General features: G+C 43.3%; 1 protein-coding gene across 2 annotated transcripts in view; it reads right to left on the bottom strand.

The window, feature by feature from the left end:
* The window catches only part of LOC119177325 (rab GTPase-activating protein 1), a 203,156-nt gene that overhangs the window by 147,970 nt on the left and 36,004 nt on the right, over positions 1-19,182 (bottom strand). Inside the window, exon 5 of one of the 2 annotated variants that reach the window (XM_037428794.2) lies at positions 4,500-4,697. The exons of the other annotated variant lie outside the window; for it this stretch is intronic. Coding sequence (XP_037284691.2) covers positions 4,500-4,697 — 198 coding nt within the window. The remainder of the gene's footprint in view (positions 1-4,499; positions 4,698-19,182) is intronic. 2 annotated transcript variants of the gene reach the window in all.

The raw sequence follows: 19,182 nt of genomic DNA, 5'->3' as shown, positions 1-19,182 counted from the left end.
ATACTGCAGCCATTTAGCAGGGCCATGGCAGGAGTGGGTACATGATAAAAATAAACAATGTCAAATGTCAAAGAAAGTAACAATGTAGCCTGGTTTGATTTGAAGACAAGCTGTCTGGTTTGAGTACATTTGTACAATAAATCTTCTACATGTGATTTACCAACACAACTGATGAACTATAACCACATTCACTCACATAAAAACAATCCCGCATTGAATTTCTCCAACAACCAATTGACAAAAACCTAGCCCTAGGCCTCTCGCCTTGTTTAACATCCCTTGTAACCAGGCAGATCACCATTGGCATACCTTAATAGACCATTTTCAAGCAATCTCATAACCCCCGCGGGCACGTGAAGCACTATGAGAAAACCTGGTATGTCAAACCAGTCGGGTGCACTGGCTATTTTTCATTACCCGCTGCTTGTTGATGCCATAGGAGCACCAAACAAAAAATAAAAATTAAACGTGTCCCCGCTTGTTGACTGTTATTACATCCTAAATACTATACATGTCTCAATGCACCTGCATGTATCTCTATGCATGAAATACGAAAGGAAATTGATGCAGTCGGTGTAGGTGTTACCAAGCAGATATATACAGGATGTAGCCTAAGCGGCACACGAATGAGCACGTGCCGATACATGCAGTCAAAATGGGCTATCGTGAGCAATGAGAGCTGGAAACCCCGAATTCGTAATTATTCATCGATTACTTGTTCAGCTGAACAATTATTTGTCCTTGATCAGGTGTAACCAAACTGCAGGGAGGTCTTGCAGCGTTAAGGTATAGATATTATTATTTAATTTAAATTCACAAGTCATGCGCCGCACAAAAAAGTGCACACACTGTCATTGTATTTCAACAAAATGGAATGCAACTCGAATTCATTTGTGAGCTTCTTTTCTCTGATAATTTGCAGTTTCTTGATACATAATTTCAAGTTTCACTGCGGGTTTAGCGAAACCAGTGTTTATTTTCGTGTTAGCGCATTTGAATATTGTTAAACGAGAAAATCAGACGTCACGCTACGCACGGCATCGAAAAAAAAAAAGCTAGCGCACATAAAATGAGCAGTAGTCTTTAGCTGCAAATTGATCACCTCAAAGAGGCCGGGTATCTGCATATCCTTGCATCAATTTGTGACAATTGCTTCGCAAGCCAAAGAAAGATAAATACGGATGTACTTCACCCATGAATAATGAAGATGCTTGAAAAATAGCAGTTATTTCACATATTTGTTCAGCCAACCAGGAGTGCGGGGGAACACACACAAGAAGCAAAGAAGAGCCACACAGCAGGAGCACCCACACTCGTGCTGTGTGCCTCCTCTTTGCCTCTTGTGTGAGTTGCCCCTCGCTACCAGTTCGCTGAACGAATTATGAACTACAATAGCCCACCTTTTTAACCAGTTAATTCACATATGCATAAGAAGTCGCATGGCCCAAAATATTGTAGGGAAGCGACATGTTGTGAGAGTTGTGTTCGCTACCACAAATAGGATTAGTTGCATTTGTTCGGTAGTACACAAAAGGTCCCAAGATTCTACACTGGACAAAAAAATGCAGTCTGACTGATGCCAACTGTTTTGTCAGTTGTTGTAAAAGAGTTTAACACAAATTTCTATTTTTTTAATATATATATGTCGATTAATTATGCCACAGCGAGCGTCGAAATTCATTTAATATAGCCGTCTCATCTAGCCTCGCTTGTCAGTCAAGCAAATGTAATCCAGTCTTCTAAAGCACAGCAATTTGTACTATCAACCTAATCAGACAATGCGAAAAATAGCAAAGGCTTATCATGTCACTAATAACACCGCACTTTGTGTAAGTCGACCTTCGTGGTTGTTACAAGACAGGTAATTTGACTTTATTAGTCGACCATAAACACGCGCCGCCTTCGTTGTTTGTGTTTGGCTTTTCTGCCTCTTTATGACACGCACGCTGCACCCCATTTTCGTTAATTTTTTTAATGCGTGTAATAAACTTTCATTTGTGAGTAGGCACTAGATGGTGTGCGCATTCCCTTCCTTGTTCTAATTTTTCTTCTTTTTCTCTATAAGCACTATTCCAACCTGTAGTTATTGTGCCAAAGAAGGTTAGTAGACACTTATTGTTCATTACATCTATGGTGCGATTGACACGCATGCTGTTCAGTGATTGTATCTTATTTTATTAAATGACGACTATACTTTCCAGAACTCTTTAAAGATTCGAATCTTATGTTGTATTTGTCGACAGTGTCAATAGACACTTTTCCCGTGAGCGCTTGTGCGCCCTTTGGTGGCGCTGGTGTACTTGAAAATAATCTACTCCTTACTTTGCCATAACTGACACTTTCAAAATATGGTGTACTTGAAAATAATCTACTCCTTACTTTGCCATAACTGACACTTTCAAAAAATATATATTTTTTTCCCGTGCACTACTGATGACTGAAATTGTACTAAACTCCTAAGGTGTGACTAATATATTTCTGTTTCAGTGTATTTTCAGTTTTACGTCAACCGTCCCTGAACCTGAATCCTGAAATGTGCCCTTTATGTTTTCATGCAATCAGTGATACGGTGCTCGTTTCTCACACAGCTGCTCAAGAGTCACCTCCTCCAAGTATAATGATGCAGACTTGCTGCCGAGTCAGAGTAGGTGATCATTAGTGATGACTGCAGAAGTCTAGTTAAACGGAATGAATAGTTCATGTTAAGCACATTTATTTTCTGCACCTGGTTTAAAAGAGATGTACACAATGCAATTTTATCTATGTTTAGGTACTGCATCGCATGTACTTTATGCATACCTACCAAGCTCAAGGATTCTGAATCCGGGAGATTTCAGCAATGGGAGGGGGGGGGGATCGCTGCACTAAATTATTTGCCACCCCTTTTTTGGCACCAAAAGACAAAACTACATTGCGAAAAATAAGGGGGAATGCCAATCCCAAGCACGAAAAACAAGAAGCGGGGGGGGGGGGGGGGGGGGTCTCAATTGCAAACATCAGTGTTGCGGTATTATAATGGCATGAAGTGGCCGAACACACGAGGGTAGGGTTTCTCACTAAGATAAGAGTCTCAGAGTGGGAGCACAAATACTCCTAAAATTTTGTCATAAAAACAACTAGCACGCAAATACTCCCAAAATTTTGTGTCATAAAAACAACTAGCAAAATCAATTTCCATCGAAACAACCCGCGTATGTCTTCCTGGGACACACATGAACGGACGGGACGGCGCAGCTGGCTGCGACAAAAGCGCGGGTGTACTTTGCTTTGCTCGCTACTAGATTCTTTTTTACAAGAACGCCAAAACACTTCTAGCCTTTTTTACGTCTTTACTGCCTTTAATCTACCAGTGCGGTAGCCGCGTGCCCTCGGAGCTCGTAGATCACTAGCGCGTCGCTGCGACCGCGGTTTCGTGCACGGCGGTTGCGACAAACAACAGTTCCGTTTTCAACCCGTGTGTGCTGGCTGCCCTTGTGCCTTCAAAACGATGTCATTTTATGCCATTTATGATCGCATCTGCCGCAGTTTTTGTTCACAGTTTACGGAAAGCAGCATTGCTTTGACTAGTTGAGGGTTGTATGTGCGCACACTTTTGGTGTACTGTCAGTTACGTCTTCGCCATACATGATCGTGTCAAGAATGACTGTGGTTGGCAACGACAACCACACACACTGTAGAAGACAGTGCGTGCGCTGGATGCACGCGTACTGCCGAGGCTTCTAGCACGCTATTCTCTGCCTTCGTTCGACGGTTTCAGTGCAAAAGTTCATTTCACCCGCAGTGATTGAAAAGTGTTCGGAACATGCATTCTAATTTTGGCCCAATGAACACAGTAGAATTTGGCTGGGGAAGTTCACAAATTCGTATCTGCCGCGGTTCACAAAAAGCCTGAAGTGGATTGACCTGCATTTTTGTCAATATGGCTAGATCATGCACAGAAATATCAATTTCCAAGAGATTTTCATGACAACCCTACAAATGGAAGAAACGTTCAAAATCCGAGTCTTCCGGACAATCTGGGAGACTTGGCAGGTATGCTAACGTCTGTATCTTAAGGCTATTTCTCACAGCTTATAACACTGTTCTAAAACTTCCCCCCAAGTCTGAAAATAGTTTGACCAGGATTACCTTAGCAGAACTCTACTGCATATGGAATCTGCCAGGAAAAGCATTCATAATTATAAAATACATGGAAATAGTAGGCACCGACTCAGTGCCCTTAAAATTACCAAGATAGGCACGTTCTACTCAAATGGGATTTGCCATAGAAAAATCAAGAGGTAAGCATTAGCCACATGTTAATATCTCGAAGTGTACAGTGTTTATGGAATGCTCATAGCAAAATGAAATTAGAGCTTTGATCTTGTAATGATGTTACTGGTTACAGCAGTGTTGTTCTGTGAAGTGTGAATGTTCTAAAGAAGCTAGTTTGTTAGAGCACATCTGTAGTTTGTCATCCTTCATGTGCAGCCAGCTTTTCCTGCCACTACTGCCTTTACCTATGCACAGCAGGGGGTCCTCCTTTAGTGCAACGGAAGACATGGCACTGGAAGATGGCCTCTTCTGCACTGTTTCCATGTGAACAGGTGAAAGCAAAACAGTGCTGTTCAGCACTGCCCTGGGCACCTCTTGCACAAAATAAAATTCGCTGGACAGGGAAACTGGCAACTTCACAGCGTGTGCTATTCTCGTACACCCTGCACAAAAATGCCAGCCCTTAATGTGAGAGTTATGTACATAAAAAAAGGTATACAGCTTCAACAGCAAAGCATTCACATAAAAAAAAAGAAAAAAAAAAGGCACACCTTCGAAAATGGACATTTCGCTTACTGTTCGCGGCCAATCTGCTGGCATGTACTGCATGAAGCTACCTATTTCACACTTATAGATGTGAAGCTTTGCTGGCTCCCAATGAGAGTAACCAACATTACCAACTGTGCCAAGACATCAAAGCTTTCAATTTTTGTGTCCTTTCAACAATGTTTAATCATGGCCATCGCAGGGCTTGTTCAACCCACTCAGACCAGCCGGAGGCATGCTATTTCCTCTGATAAAATGCATACATGTGCAGAATAAAGGCTCAAAGTTTAGTTACGTCTTTGTGAACTGAAATTTGAAGCAAGAAGTAGTAGCACTTGAAGTGTCCTTTATGAATGCTGTTTTTACTGTGCTGCCATAGTGGCCTCGCAGTAGTTCAGCATCATGTCAAGTGAGTGGTGGCCATCAGTGAGTTGTCTGGTTTTGTCAAGATGTAGTGTTTGTGTGAATATTAACAGAATACAGATAGTACAGCAGACAAAGGTGGAAAGATTATGCTGTATAGAAGACAGTTATGCCATAGCAACAATGGCAGAAAATGTGTTTTCATTTTGTCTGGCTGCACTGAATGACAGAAAATTTTGAAATCGACAGGATGAAAGGTATGTTTTCTTATTTGCATACTGTTTTGTAGTCCTCAATGTGCGTAAAACATTACAATATCAAGGAAACCATAGAGCTACATTATTAAAAAAAAAAGTGTAACCATTTCAAATCAAGTTCCCAGCATATGTGGCTAAATTGCCTCATGCAGCTGAAAAGTATAAATGAGCCACATGCTCATGTTTTTTCTACTGGTGATGTGTACATTTCTTATGATATAAATCTCGTCAGTGAGAAGCTCCGTGGCCAATGAAAGATGGTGTTACAACAGCAGGATGCTCAAAAATTCTTTTGAAATGCAGCTGAAAAGTATAAAGAGCCACATGCTCATGTTTTTTCTACTGGTGATGAGTACATTTCTTATGACATAAATCTCGTCAGTGAGAAGCTTCGTGGCAAATGAAAGATGGTATCACAACAGTAGAATGCTCAAAAATTCTTTTGAAATGCTATCAAAAGTTCAAATTTAACAAATTGTATGGCACCAGTTTCGTGCATTTTGTTTTTTGCCTGTGTCCAGTTTCTGGCTTGTAAGTAGTACCTGTAGTACTTGTATGTAAGCAGTACCTTATTCCCCTGAAGCCATAAAATGAACTTGTGACGAGCTCGCTAAAAGATACCAATGCACCCTACTGGAGGCTTTTTGGAGTGTTTCATTAGAAGTGTAATGGGTGTTATTATGGTGTGGCACAATGAACACGTAAACAAGAAAGAGGCTGGAACACTTGGATACATATGCCACACTTAAAGCTAACCATCCACATTATAATAAACTGCCTTTATATAAAATATGCTTTCGAACTATTCTTGAATCTACGTGCATGGTTTCGTAACAATATAATATTAAGTAAGTTCACCTGAATCTCTGTGTAAGGATAAATCTATTCACTTGTAGTTCTTCACCGACAGAGGCAATGATGTCCTTCAACCTCCAAGAACTTTTGCTGCATTATCGAACTTAGTCCCCAATTTTTCTTTACCTCATCATTAAATTTACTTCTGGTTTTTGTAACTACAAACATATCACACTTGCCAAAGAAAGCTGTTCCATAGTTTCTATGTTTTGGATCTACTATTACCCCTTTCCCCTTCTAACACATTTAAATACTACAGCTTTTCCCCTTTTCAATACGACTGTGAATTTCTCATCCTGTACTGATCCCTTTTCATCATTAAACTGGCTTTTAGACAAAATTGTGTGTACCTTCTGGACATCAAAACCGTCTTGCCTGTAGTTTTTTCTCATGTGTGTGCATTCACTTGTCTAAATTAACCAATTCCAATTATTTGCCTAGTCCATAATAAAAATGTTACCCCTCCTGCCATAGCCCTACTAGTACAATAGAGCTGCACTGCAGTGAGTAAACAAATACATATAAATTAACTAAAGGGTTCCTCAGCAGGTTTAGGCATTGCAAACAAACAAGTGTGGTTCAATATCACACAATCACAATAATGTCTGTGCAAAACACAAGTGCTCACAAACAGTTGAAGTTTAAAACGAAAGGTTGAACACCCTTTCTTCACTATGAAGTGGAGCGTAAAGCGGGTCAAGGTCACATGCTCAAATGCCTCTATGCATGCAAGGCGCACTGCTTCCAACATCACCAACCATGTCATGTGACTGATCAATCAGTCGATGCAGAACATGCAATGCCACTACAGCAAATAAGCTGCACAGTAAAAATTTAAAGATGAAGCGAGCCTGCCCTTGTCCCATGAATGTGACAGTTGACAGTACCTCAACTCCACTAACAGAAACGCAGGGAAAGAACACCACATTCAGATGTCAGTCAAGGCATAAGAGTGAACAGGCATTCACTGCCCTTGACGGCATTGCCTGCTTCATGAAGGCGTGCTAAGTGGACGATACAATTTTTCCCTACTCTGATAATGAGCCAATTAGAGAAATAGTTATGGCAAAATGCTCCCTAGATGTCACCCTAAAACTCCTAGTTTATAACTAAAATTTACAATGAGGCCTGCTAAAAATATGTGAAAAGAAACAATCACACAAAACGAGGAGCCAAATTTTTGAACGCCTTTATGGCATAGCCAGATACACCACTAAATCAATATATGAAAACAAGCAAAATTCAGGTGCTGCAATCCCTCACCATCTAATTTTTCTGATATTTAGTGTGATTACAGGTATAAAACATCATTAATTGAAGCCAACACTATGGCCATTTTTTACTATCTTGCAACCTCAAATCAGCCGTCTTACATGCTAGTCCAGTGGCAGCTGTAGCCAGCCATAGCCACTATGGTCATCACAGCAATTAGTTTGACCAGATGACATTTGGTTAAAGTTGTATAAATGTTTTGTCAAATCATGCACTTTGCAAACAATTCATAGAATACATAGGCATATGGTTCCTTGTACTTCCTAAAATGCTGTATTTCATAAATGTGCACGTTTTTGCATCCTAAACCTACTCTGCAGACTATGAGATGTATGGCAATGGAAGGCTCCAGAAGAATTTTGACTAGTTTGTTAACATTTGCTTTTTCAATGGTTGAGACCCTATACAGTGAAGCCATGCTATTCTAGGTAGCAGAATCCCACAGGTAAATAAGCCACTGGAGAGGCTTCAATGATTCATAAATTCGTTCCAGTGTATACAATTCAACCTGCTTATTATGAACCTTCATACAACGAATTCCTCAATATAACACAGTTTTTTTATTACCCACCATTGATCCATAAAATCCCATGTATTTGCGACCTCTATGTAACAAAGTAACAGTAGAAGGCATCCTTGATATTACAAATTTTCACCCCGGCCAATCTAGAAATTTTGCCCTGGATTTTGTCATTTTGGCACGAGCATGCATCTTTCGCGGTTGCCCGGCCACCAAAGAAGTGCGGAGCAGCGGCGCCGTGCTCGTGGCCCCGACGACTCCCATGCAAGAATGAGTGCTCATTACTGCATGCGGGCGTGCGCGGGGCGGGCCTGCGCCCTATGAGCCGGCCCACCGCGAGCACATGCGTGAATGTGCCCTTTTCCTCCCTCCAAACCAAAAAAAAAAAACAACTATGTTTGGTTTGGCAATGCCATGCTTTTAGTTAGCGTCACGTATGTGGGGCAACGCTGCATATGGGGGGTGCTTTACCCAATAGTTTTTGACGGTATCCGTGTTGTTCGCCCTTCGTTTGACGCAGTGCATGCATGGTTTCACTGCGTGCGCATGGTGTGGCCCCTGACAATGTTTCTGGTGTGGCCCCTGACTGTTTTTTTAAATGCTGACAACCATGTCGCACTATCGTGGGAATGCCAGATTAGGCACTGATGAAAACTCTCCGACACCACGGTGACAATGATGGATCTTCGAAGGTCGACTCATCACGCGCTTCCACCTTGAACCACACCACGAGTTCGCGGGACCGTAGCCTTTGTGATTATCTTATTAGCACTGGCAACAACACGATGGCGTGTTGAATGCAATGCTATAGTGGCTAGAAGCGGAGGTGTGTGATAAGTGGCCGTATGTGGAGGGCCAAGTGAACAGTGAAGCACCGGAAACGCGTTGAAACTACGCGCCTCTGAGACCATCGAGAAAGACGACGGGTGAAATCGAGGCACGCGGTGGTGCGAGACGCGGTGGGACAAAACGGAGAAAGAAGGGGAAGAAGATAAGCGGACGTGGCTCGCAATCAAAGAACCACGGCGCGAGAGCAGAGACCTGTCGAGTTCCGGACTCGAGGTAGGAGCAGGCTCCCACCTGGGGCCAAACCAGCCGTCTACGCGCCTGGAGTTAAACCAGCTAGCCGACCACTTTGAGCCTGGTGTGGTTGAAACGTCGCCAGAACGTCGCCAGCCTGGCATCTACTGCAGCGAGCCTCAGTCAGCATTCGTGAGCAGGAACTTCAAGGTCAACGACCTCGGTGGTGAGCAGTGTTGCTGACCATAGCTGGCAGCGCAACTACCGTGCTACCCAAGCATCGAGTGTCTCACTCAGCGTCGTTTGAGCCATTCCGCCCTTTCCCGGAACTTGACCGCCGCGCGTTTCCCCCGGTGAACTCATTCTTTGTTTCATTTGGTTTTTTACTTTTCTTCGGTACCCTTAGTACATGTTTTATTTTCTCAACCACCTTTAGAGTTCCATCATCATTTGTAAATACTTTTTTTTTTCGAGCATAAACAGCCTCGATATTTTCTCGATGACAGTTGAGTCATCGAGATTCTTTTTCCCCAAACACGAGCATTTATTTAGAGCTCTGTCTCGCCATATTCAGCTCATTACATTGTCGACCAAGGCGACAGGACAAAGCTGTTTATTACATTATTAGTCGCATGAGTTATTGGATTCGGCTAACAGTCTAGAAGACTGATGCGAATATGGCTCTGCGCATGCGGTTAAAAGGAGCAGAGCTAAAAGCTTAGGTAGAAGAACGGGAGCCTCGAGTTCGAGATGATAGGGCGGCAGAACGCGAAGCAATCAAGGAGAAGATGGAGCAGATAAAGTTAGAACGAAAACTTGAAGCGGAATCTCAGAAGACTTTACAGTTGTGTCTTCAACTTGCTCAGGCTCAAGGCGTTAGAGAGTCAGTGGTAGTTGATGAAGGCCGACAAGTTCGAGCATAGTCTAAAATAAATCCTCACAGTTTTAAGCCAGGGTTCAATGAGAATCGGGATGACTTAGAGTGTACCTGAAGAGATTTGAGAATATTGCTACCTGTAAAGATTGGCCTAAAGACAAGTGGGCCACGACCCTAAGTTTGTGTTTGAGTGGAGAAGCGCTCAAGGTCTTCAGTCGTCTGTCTCCAGAAGAGGCACTCGATTATGACAAAACCAAGCTGGTGCTCTTGCAAAGATTTCATTTCACCGCGGAGGGATAGCATGAAAATTTCCGGCCCAGCAAATCACAAGATGGTGAAATGGGCTAGAGTATAAAGTTGGGCATGTTGGTAAGACATACTTAATCGACGTAGCGCGTTTTAAAACATAGGACAGGGGAAGGGACAGAAGGGAGCGCTTACTTCCAACAAAATTTTATTTCAAGGAGCGTACATATATATGCTCATGAAATTCAAAAACAACAGACAAACAGATGAAAAACCCTCTATTGCCATGCGCTAAAAACTTATGATCTCAAAAACGACAATGCTTTTTCACAAAGACCGAGAGAAGGATTGCTGACGCAGTTCAGCCCTAATCTACTAATCTACAACTAAATTAGTAGATTAGGGCTGAACTGCGCCAGCAATCCTTCTCTCGGTCTTTGTGAAAAAGAATTGTCGTTTTTGAGATCATAAGTTTTAGCTAATGGCAATAGAGGGTTTTTCATCTGTTTGTCTGTTGTTTTCGAATTTCATGAGCATATATATGTACGCTCCTTGAAATAAAATTTTGTTGGAAGTAAGCGGTCCCTTCTGTCTCTTCCCCTGTCCTATGTTTTAAAACGCGCTACGTCGATTAAGTGAAATGGGCGTGCAGTACGCCACGAGGCGAACAAGTTTCTTTCACAGATGGGTCGAGATGTCGAAGACTGAAAAAAAGTACTCAGCCGTTCGGAACCTCGTAGCAGCGGAACAGTTTATGAACTGCTGTCATAATAAAGAGGCCCTATTTCTGTGAGAGAAAAGCTGCCGTAAGCTTGAAGAGATAGCGGAAGCCGCCGACAACTTCCTGGAAGCTCAGCGACAGTCAAACTTGCTGGTTTTCCGAGCAAAAGCGGAGAATACCTCGGCAGGAAAAGGCGCGAACACAACATCAAAGGTTCAAACTCGATGTTTTGCGTGTGACAAGTCCGTCCACATAGCTGCAGAATGCCGATCTCAGAAAAGGCAACCATTCTGTGGGTTTTGTCATGAGTCTGGGCACGGCAGTCAAGCGTGCACCAAGAAAAACACCACCACACAGAAAATGTCATATATATGGTCGCAGAACCAGAACTGTTAAGGGCCTTCTGTTTAAAATGGATGCCATGATTCCTTGCGAGGGGTTTGAGACAGAAACAGGATTACAAAGTGCACAAATAAAAACAAAACACACGAAGGAAACTACAATCTAACGTGTTGTGGGACAGCCCAGAATTGAACCCGATGCTTGCAATGCAAGTTCCTAGGCAAATGACAAATGAGATGTACTGTAAATAAGCGCAGAAAAGCAAAACAGTCATGAGCAAACATAACACAGAAGTTCGCGTGAGAAAATGTGCAGCTGCACCGGCAAAAGCGCAGCATTGCAAATTGAGCGATACCATGCGAAAGCTGTAACAGGACAATGAAGCCATAAGTAGCTATGATTTTGAAGAAAAGCTACAAAGCCTGCCAAAAAAGCAGCAAGCGTGCTGCTATGTGAATACTTTGAAGCATCGAAAAGGCGAAGAACACATGGGATGATATTTCAACAAGAGTGGATTCTTGAGCGCATTGTGATGCATATATGATGCTTTTCTCGTTCACCTGTAAGAGTGTGTCAAAATTAATGTGCTTTTAAAGCTTGTGCAAAATACACATTGCTTTTCTATGTGCAAGTTACACAAAATAAAGCGTCCAAGTATGCCTGCTGATGCTCCTAAATGAGTTAATACGTCACGGAGAACACTTCAGCATCAAAGTGAAAACTTCACGGACGTTGTTTTGATGCAAAGCTCACGGCAACTCTATCTTTCAGCGCCTCGCGATGCGAGTGGCGCACACAGCTAATATACAGGAAAGCAAGTTCAAAACATCAGTTTCAAGTGCTAATACACACTGTGCAGCAAGCCGCTAGACAAGTGCTAACTAGCTTTTGTAGTAATCTGCATGGTATCGTGAAATATTTGCAGAAAAAAGCGACTACTGTGCGCGCGCGAGGGAGGCATCTCAGAGCCGAAAGCAGTGGTGCCGCATCTGGATGAATTCTCACTCCCTCTCCGGCGTGCCGGTGCTGACACCTCTCCTTCTAGCCGCCACAGCAATGCAATGAATGCAATAGCAACAAATTAGGATGTTATACAAAGTAAGGCTGGCAGCCATCTCTTTTGGATCTGATATTGCGGAACTCCTACAAAACATTGGCATAAGCAAATACAGCCGCTCCAGGGAGAAGTGCTCACACAGTCTCTTCAAGTTGGAAGCACAGTGATGCTTGACGAGATAGCACATGTGCCAGTGATAGCGACTGCACCCTTAAAATCAAAGTTCACCATTGCTACTCGAGCGACCACCCCACCCCAAGCCCTGCGTTTCTTCATGCTTGTTCAAGGCGTGTGGTTTCCTTTCTGTTAGAGCATTTGTCGACAGATATTACACGCGGGGGGGATATCATCGTATGCGCCCTCCAGGCGATAGAGATAGGCCAGCTCATTTCATCTCTGCTTCAACAGTGCTCGCGCCCTTTGACCACTCGTAAAAGTTACGATGCATGGGGGCATGCTATCAATTTCGACATGTTACAGAACGTGGAAGTGAGGGCAAAAACCTGCCGAGAGTGTCCAAATTATTGCTATGACAATAATAACGCAGTTTTTTACAACAAGATAAGTCTTTTGGATTAGCTCTGCCTTCAGTTACCCTTTTATTCTTTAATTTGTGTGTTTCTTTTTCGAATATTTGTACCGAACTTGCATATAAGGAAATCCTATTTATAACAAATTTTTCTGAAAACTTGTCAATTTTGTTATATCCAGGTTTAACTCATATGTGCTATGTGCATAACTCATATGTGCATAACATAGAAGGTTGTGCTAAGAAGCACAACCTTCTATGTTATGAAAACAATATAAAATAAATAACAACATGCATTTGTAAAGAAACAATAAACACAAACTAACAACAATGGTCTATTTAAGGGCATACCCTTACTGCTTCCTGTAATACCAAAACTACAGATCATGTTAAAGATTTCTGTCTTACAAAACCTGCAACTGCACCAAATAGTACTCTTTGTTGGCTCATCTCCAAAACAGTTTAAAGAACCATTCTTATTTGAGTTAGTAAAATAACACCATGTTATGGTTTGGATATTTATTTGTGCAAAAACTGTATTAATATACTATTCTAGCATCCTGCATGCATATTTTTAATGTGCACAAGCTGTGAAAGTAGTTCAGTAAAATGAACAATTCACACTTCTGTTGCCCTTGTTTCATGCCAAAAGCACTAGTTGGTTTGGTGGAACTTGACTGCACACTGCCACCTTCAGCAATTGGGCATCACCACAAATCATAGAGGTGCAGCTCCAAAGCACACCTATCATGAAGCCCCCCCCCCCCCCCCCAAAAAAAAACATGCTTTTTTAATAGTATAAATTTTTATTTTTATTGTCATACTTTACTATGTGCATGCTGCTTGACCAATGAAGTACTAGTGCCAGATAGTATGTGTCTGCAGTTTCATTTTAATAAACAGCGAGGCCTACATACACAGCGTAAGCCATTCGCAAGCTAGCTCAGAAGCACTGAATTTACGTTCAACAGGGGCGACCCCATCTACGATGAACACCTCATTAGTATTAAAGAAAAAAAAAACAATATAGTTTCTACTTGACGATGGAAATGCTCATTATTTGATGGCCATTACTTTTTCTTTTTGCACCAAAGCTATATATGGCTAGGGCGTTCTGGCTGTACACAGAAAGCATCCTTGTGAGCTCTAGAAATCAGTGAAAAAAATTCTCAAAGAATGGCTTATGCATTCATCTAGGAGACTCGAAGGCGAAATCGATTTTATTTTTATCGCAATAGCAATTATATGCACATTATTGACTGATGTTTGCCCATTGCCTTCACGTTTTGTATACTGCCCAAATCGATAACATCCCCCCGTGCATACTATGGTTTACACGCCAGTAAAAGCATGCGAGTGTGGGCGATGAACACAACTGACGCAGAGATAAAAGTAGCCGACCTATCACTGTTGCACGGAAAGCGTATGTGTGACGTCCCTGCAAACACGGACTGAATCCCGGTCCTTTCAGGATGTTTTCGCTCGTTTCTTAAACCCACGCATAAACAAAAAGGAGAAGAAAACCTTCAGTGTAACGAATGGGCATTCCGGAGTGGAGTACCTGGAAGGATTGTTTCTACTGTTCTCGCGGGCCCCCCCACGCAAACACGAGGACCGGGCGGCGCCTTGTCGTCTACAGACAGTGTGACAGTGTACGGTGGAAATAATCTGCGCGCACCCTTCAGATTTGTGGCATGGGGGAGCAGCAGAGCACCTTTTGTTGGTTCGGAGAATGCGACCCTGCTGCAGCGCCTGTGCCGGGTCCGACCCGACTTTCCGTCAGCCTCCGTGGCTCCAGGGCTCATTACTGCGTTCTGCGCAGATGGCCACCCGCGGCATTGAATGACGAAGAAGCGGCGGCTGCGGAGAATTTCGCGGAAGACACCGAGCTGCATGGAGACGTGGAGACTCGTTCTGGACATCGGCTCATCAAGTACCAGAAACCGGGGCAATTGGTTCGGCCGAAAACAATTCGGCACAACACTGCAATTTCCAGACGTTGGTCATTACAGACGACGCACTTTGTCGGAAGCATCGGGACCATTGCTCGCCCGTAGTTAAAGTGTCTTGGGACAGCTCGCCCATCTCTCTCTCTGAGGCTTGAGTTTGTACATTGTTACTTGCTCGGCTTTGTTTTGGAGAGGGTTTTCTACTGGTGTGGGCCGCGGGGGCAGCCGTCGAAGATGATACACTCCAACTGACAAGAAAATGTGTCGTGTCAACAGTGGAAATCGGTTAGGTGCCACGGACGGGCGGAGTCGGGTCCTACAAAAAGGGACTACGAGACGATACGAAGAGAGTCAGAGATACGATGCGATGAGCTCGAGATGGTAGAGAAAGGCAAGGACGGTACGATGAGGAATAGAAGTTAGGGATAGGAGGCGAGTGAATGGAGCGTTACGAAAGAGGACTAAGATGGAAATCACTGAGAGGCATGACGAAGGCGACAATGATGAAGACGATGAAGACGCCGACGAATTGGACAATGACCCCAGGAAGAAGCCCTGAGCCCCGACTCGAACAGCCAGCTCCGAGGCCCCCGTCAACATGGACCTTTCGTGAGACGGACTTTATGCACCTTATTTAGATTAGCTTTGCGGGAAGGGAGGTGGCGTGTTGAGACATTGCGTGGTTTTATTCATTGATAACTTCATCATTTGTGTCCTCGTGTGTTTTCTTTATATATGCATACCCTTGTATTGTTGCAGTTACTTTCTTTATGTGCCTGCCCTGTGTCGAACGTCATGAGTGTCTAAATCGTGTTATAATTTTGTGTAGTGGTTGATGTACGCGGGTATACGATGTTTGCAGTTTAGTAATAAATTAAATGAATCAGTAAACAGGAACAGGTTGTAGCGTCTCTTACTTCCCGGCCCCAGCACGAATCCCTGTATGTGGGAAGTGATTGAGACACACAGCCAAGAGAGAACCGGACAGAAAAGGGGATGAGTGGTCTTCCCTCTCTTTGGTAATTATTGACGTAGCGGGGGACATCTCATATGCAATAACATCACCCCGGGTTCCAGGCCTGCTATCGATTGCTACTCAAGCAGGGAAGAATGCCCCGTCCGTCTTCAGGGAGCATGAAGGAATGCAGGGAAGGTGTCGCCAGCAGAGCGATTGTGAACATTGACTGTGTGGTCTCGATCGTTAGCTGACGCGCTATTTTGGCAGACATCAGAGATGGTTTGTATACTTTTCTACGTGTTGTGCTCTCAACGCGAAAAGGGTGTGCGAAAAATGCTTCACTCCCTGCACCACCATCTGGATCGATGCACACGGTGGCCGTGATAGGGGTATGCATTGAGCCTTGACCAGCAAGGCGGCAACACCATCGCCGTGCCATTTTGAAGGTCCATTTGTAAGCGCCATTCATGCTGTACATGCATAGGCATGCTAGAGGTGTTCCAGAGGTCTCTAGTCATCCAAGTCACCATAAAAATTTCGAACACAGCATGTGCATCAAGTTTTTTGCGCGTGTGGCGAGTGCGCGGAGCTTTGAAATGGCAACCCCACCGCTAGTGCTCTTCATGGATGATGTCAACCCTTACTTCGCACAACAATACACTTTGTTGGTATCACATTCACTGCTAAGGGCTTAAGCGAAAGTAACAAATTGTACCTTTTGGACCCGACCTCGCATTATTTAACGGAACCCTAGTTACAGAGACTGTGGCTAACTGAAGGCACAAAGCGGTTTTTCTGCCATAAGTCCCCAAAGGTGAAGTGGACGCTGACAGCACAAGTTTATGAGCAGTCTCATGATGCTTTGAGATAGCGCAAGCCAGCGACTACACCCTCCGCGCGATGCAGCCGCGCATCCACCAGAACGAAGGAACATATGCGATACCATGATGTTTAATATTTCTAGCTATCAGCTATTGACCCTGGAAAGTGAAGAGTGTACGTGTGACACGGTGTAGCTGCTTGACCACCAGGACTGTCAGCGATAGGCTCGCTACTAAAAGCTGTACATATTAAAATCGAATTGCGGCTGCTTTGACCTAGAGCCATGCATTTATCAGTGAGATGACATTTTTCAAAAAAGCACTAAAAATTCGCATTGGGATCCCAGCACTCACGAGCTCGAAAGAGCTGGACCTTCAGTGGCATTTACTGCTAGAGCGTTTACAAACGCAGATGTGCTGGTGGAAGAAATTACGAAAAAGCTGTTCTGGATAATTATATTTGGAGAGGAAAAGTGTCAACACATTCCCACCGTTCACGTGCTTTTGTGGATGAGAAGCACGGCAAATTCGATCGCGATGCTCAGAAATAGACGTGACAGATATTCTGGTGGCCCACGTGCAGTTATTAGTGTAAATTGCTTTAATTATGTGCAGTGTGACTCCTGAAACGAACGACGTCTGCCAATAAATCGCCGCCACACTTACGCTACCAATTGCCCTAAACGTCACGAGCTGCTGCGGAGAGCGCATTTTGCCGTTGAGCCGACTTGCACAATTGCTGCACCTGCACTTAGGATTACTCGGGACGCACGTGCGACCGTTCATCACCCAGCCAAATAATTCTAGGTAGGTGGTTGCGACTTGCTGGCCCCAACAGGCTGCACGTTTTGACACGCTGGCGTGGCTGCTGCCAGTGATTATCACCCCCACAGAAGCGACTTTGGCACAGTTTGGCACGATTACTGCTAGTTATATCAGGATGGCACAGTAAATTTGATCTGGCGCAGTTGGTGCAAGAGTGGAATTACGGTGGCTATCAATGCCCAATAGCACAGTATAGAGAAAGTTAACGTGATGGCATGACAGCGCACAGCCACAAAAAAAAAAAGAACATCTGTGTCAATATTATGAAGAAATGACTGATGTCTTTTATCGTTTATTTCTTTAAATACTTCATTAAGTTGGATTTATTGTCATGACAGCTTCACTAATTCGAGTTGATGAAATATTGAAGCTTATGGGTACCTGCTGGCTAATAGAATATTTTTCATTAAATAACGAAGTTTGTACAATCTGGCTTTGTTAAATCAAATTCTATACCATGGATGTCTTTCAGCCTTCCTGCACAATGGTGATGTTTATAACATAATTTGATGCTGAAGCCTATAACAAGCATTATTCTTTCGCACATATTTCAGCGGTCCATTTCATGCGGAGTGGTGCCGGAAGACTGGAAGCTTGGTAAGATCGTTCCTGTCCCAAAAAAGGTCTTTCATCTTCACCGAATAATCATCGCCCCATATCCATCACAAGTGTATGCTCTAAATTAATGGAACACATAATTTATTCCCACATAGTAATTTTTCTACGTTCAGTACATTTCTTTCACCCTAACCAACACGGTTTTCAAAAAGGACTTTCATGTGACACTCAACTCGCCCTGTTCGTTAACGACCCGAGTTCTAGCCTGGATAATAACATACCTGTAGACGCCATTTTCATTGATTTCGAAAAAGCCTTTGACAAAGTTTCTCATAACAGATTATTTTTGAAGCTTTCACGTCTTAACCTTAATTGTCTTGTTTTTAATTAAATATGTGACTTCTTGACTAACCGTAAGCAGTTCATTTGTGCTAATAACCATCGCTCCTCCCTATCCGCTGTAACCCCCGGCGTACCTCAAGGCACGGTCCTTGGTCCTCTACTATTCCTAATCTATATTAACGACCTCCCCAATAACTTAGCGTCTAACATTCGTCTGTTCGCAGACGACTGTGTCATTTATCGTCCTATTCACAATCCCAACGGCCCTGTCATCCTACAGTCTGATTTTTGTTTGATTCAATCATGGTGCGAAAAATGGCTGATGTCCTTTAACATAAAGAAAACTTGTGTCATTTCCTTCCATCGCCGTCAATCCTATTCCTCCAATAAATACTTCCTATTTGATTCTGAAATAACAGCAGCTAATTCATGTAAATACCTCGGTATCACTCTAACTTCAGATCTGACCTGGTCATCCCACATTATGAACATCACTAATGACGCCAACCGCGTGCTTGGCTATCTCTGAAGAAACTTACGACTAGCCCCACCTTCTGTTAAACTTTTAACCTATCTAACACTAGTCCGCCCGAAGCTGGAATACGCATGTGCCATCTGGGATCCCCATCAAATAACTCTTATTAAAACGCTTGAAACTATCCAAAATCGTGCAGCCAGATTAATTTATTCTGACTATTCCTATCTTAGCAGCGTCACCGAACTAAAATCTCAAGCTAACATGGTTAACTTAGCTTCACGCCGCAAAATTTCAAGACTGTGTTTGTTTCACACATTTTATCATGCATTGCACCTAAACCATGTTATCGTTCCAGCCCATCGTTTTTCATGCCGTATCAGCCATTCGAAAGC

Source organism: Rhipicephalus microplus, chromosome X (assembly GCF_043290135.1).
Source record: "Rhipicephalus microplus isolate Deutch F79 chromosome X, USDA_Rmic, whole genome shotgun sequence".
NCBI lineage: Eukaryota > Metazoa > Arthropoda > Arachnida > Ixodida > Ixodidae > Rhipicephalus > Rhipicephalus microplus.
This window is presented reverse-complemented; position numbering and strand designations above follow the sequence as displayed.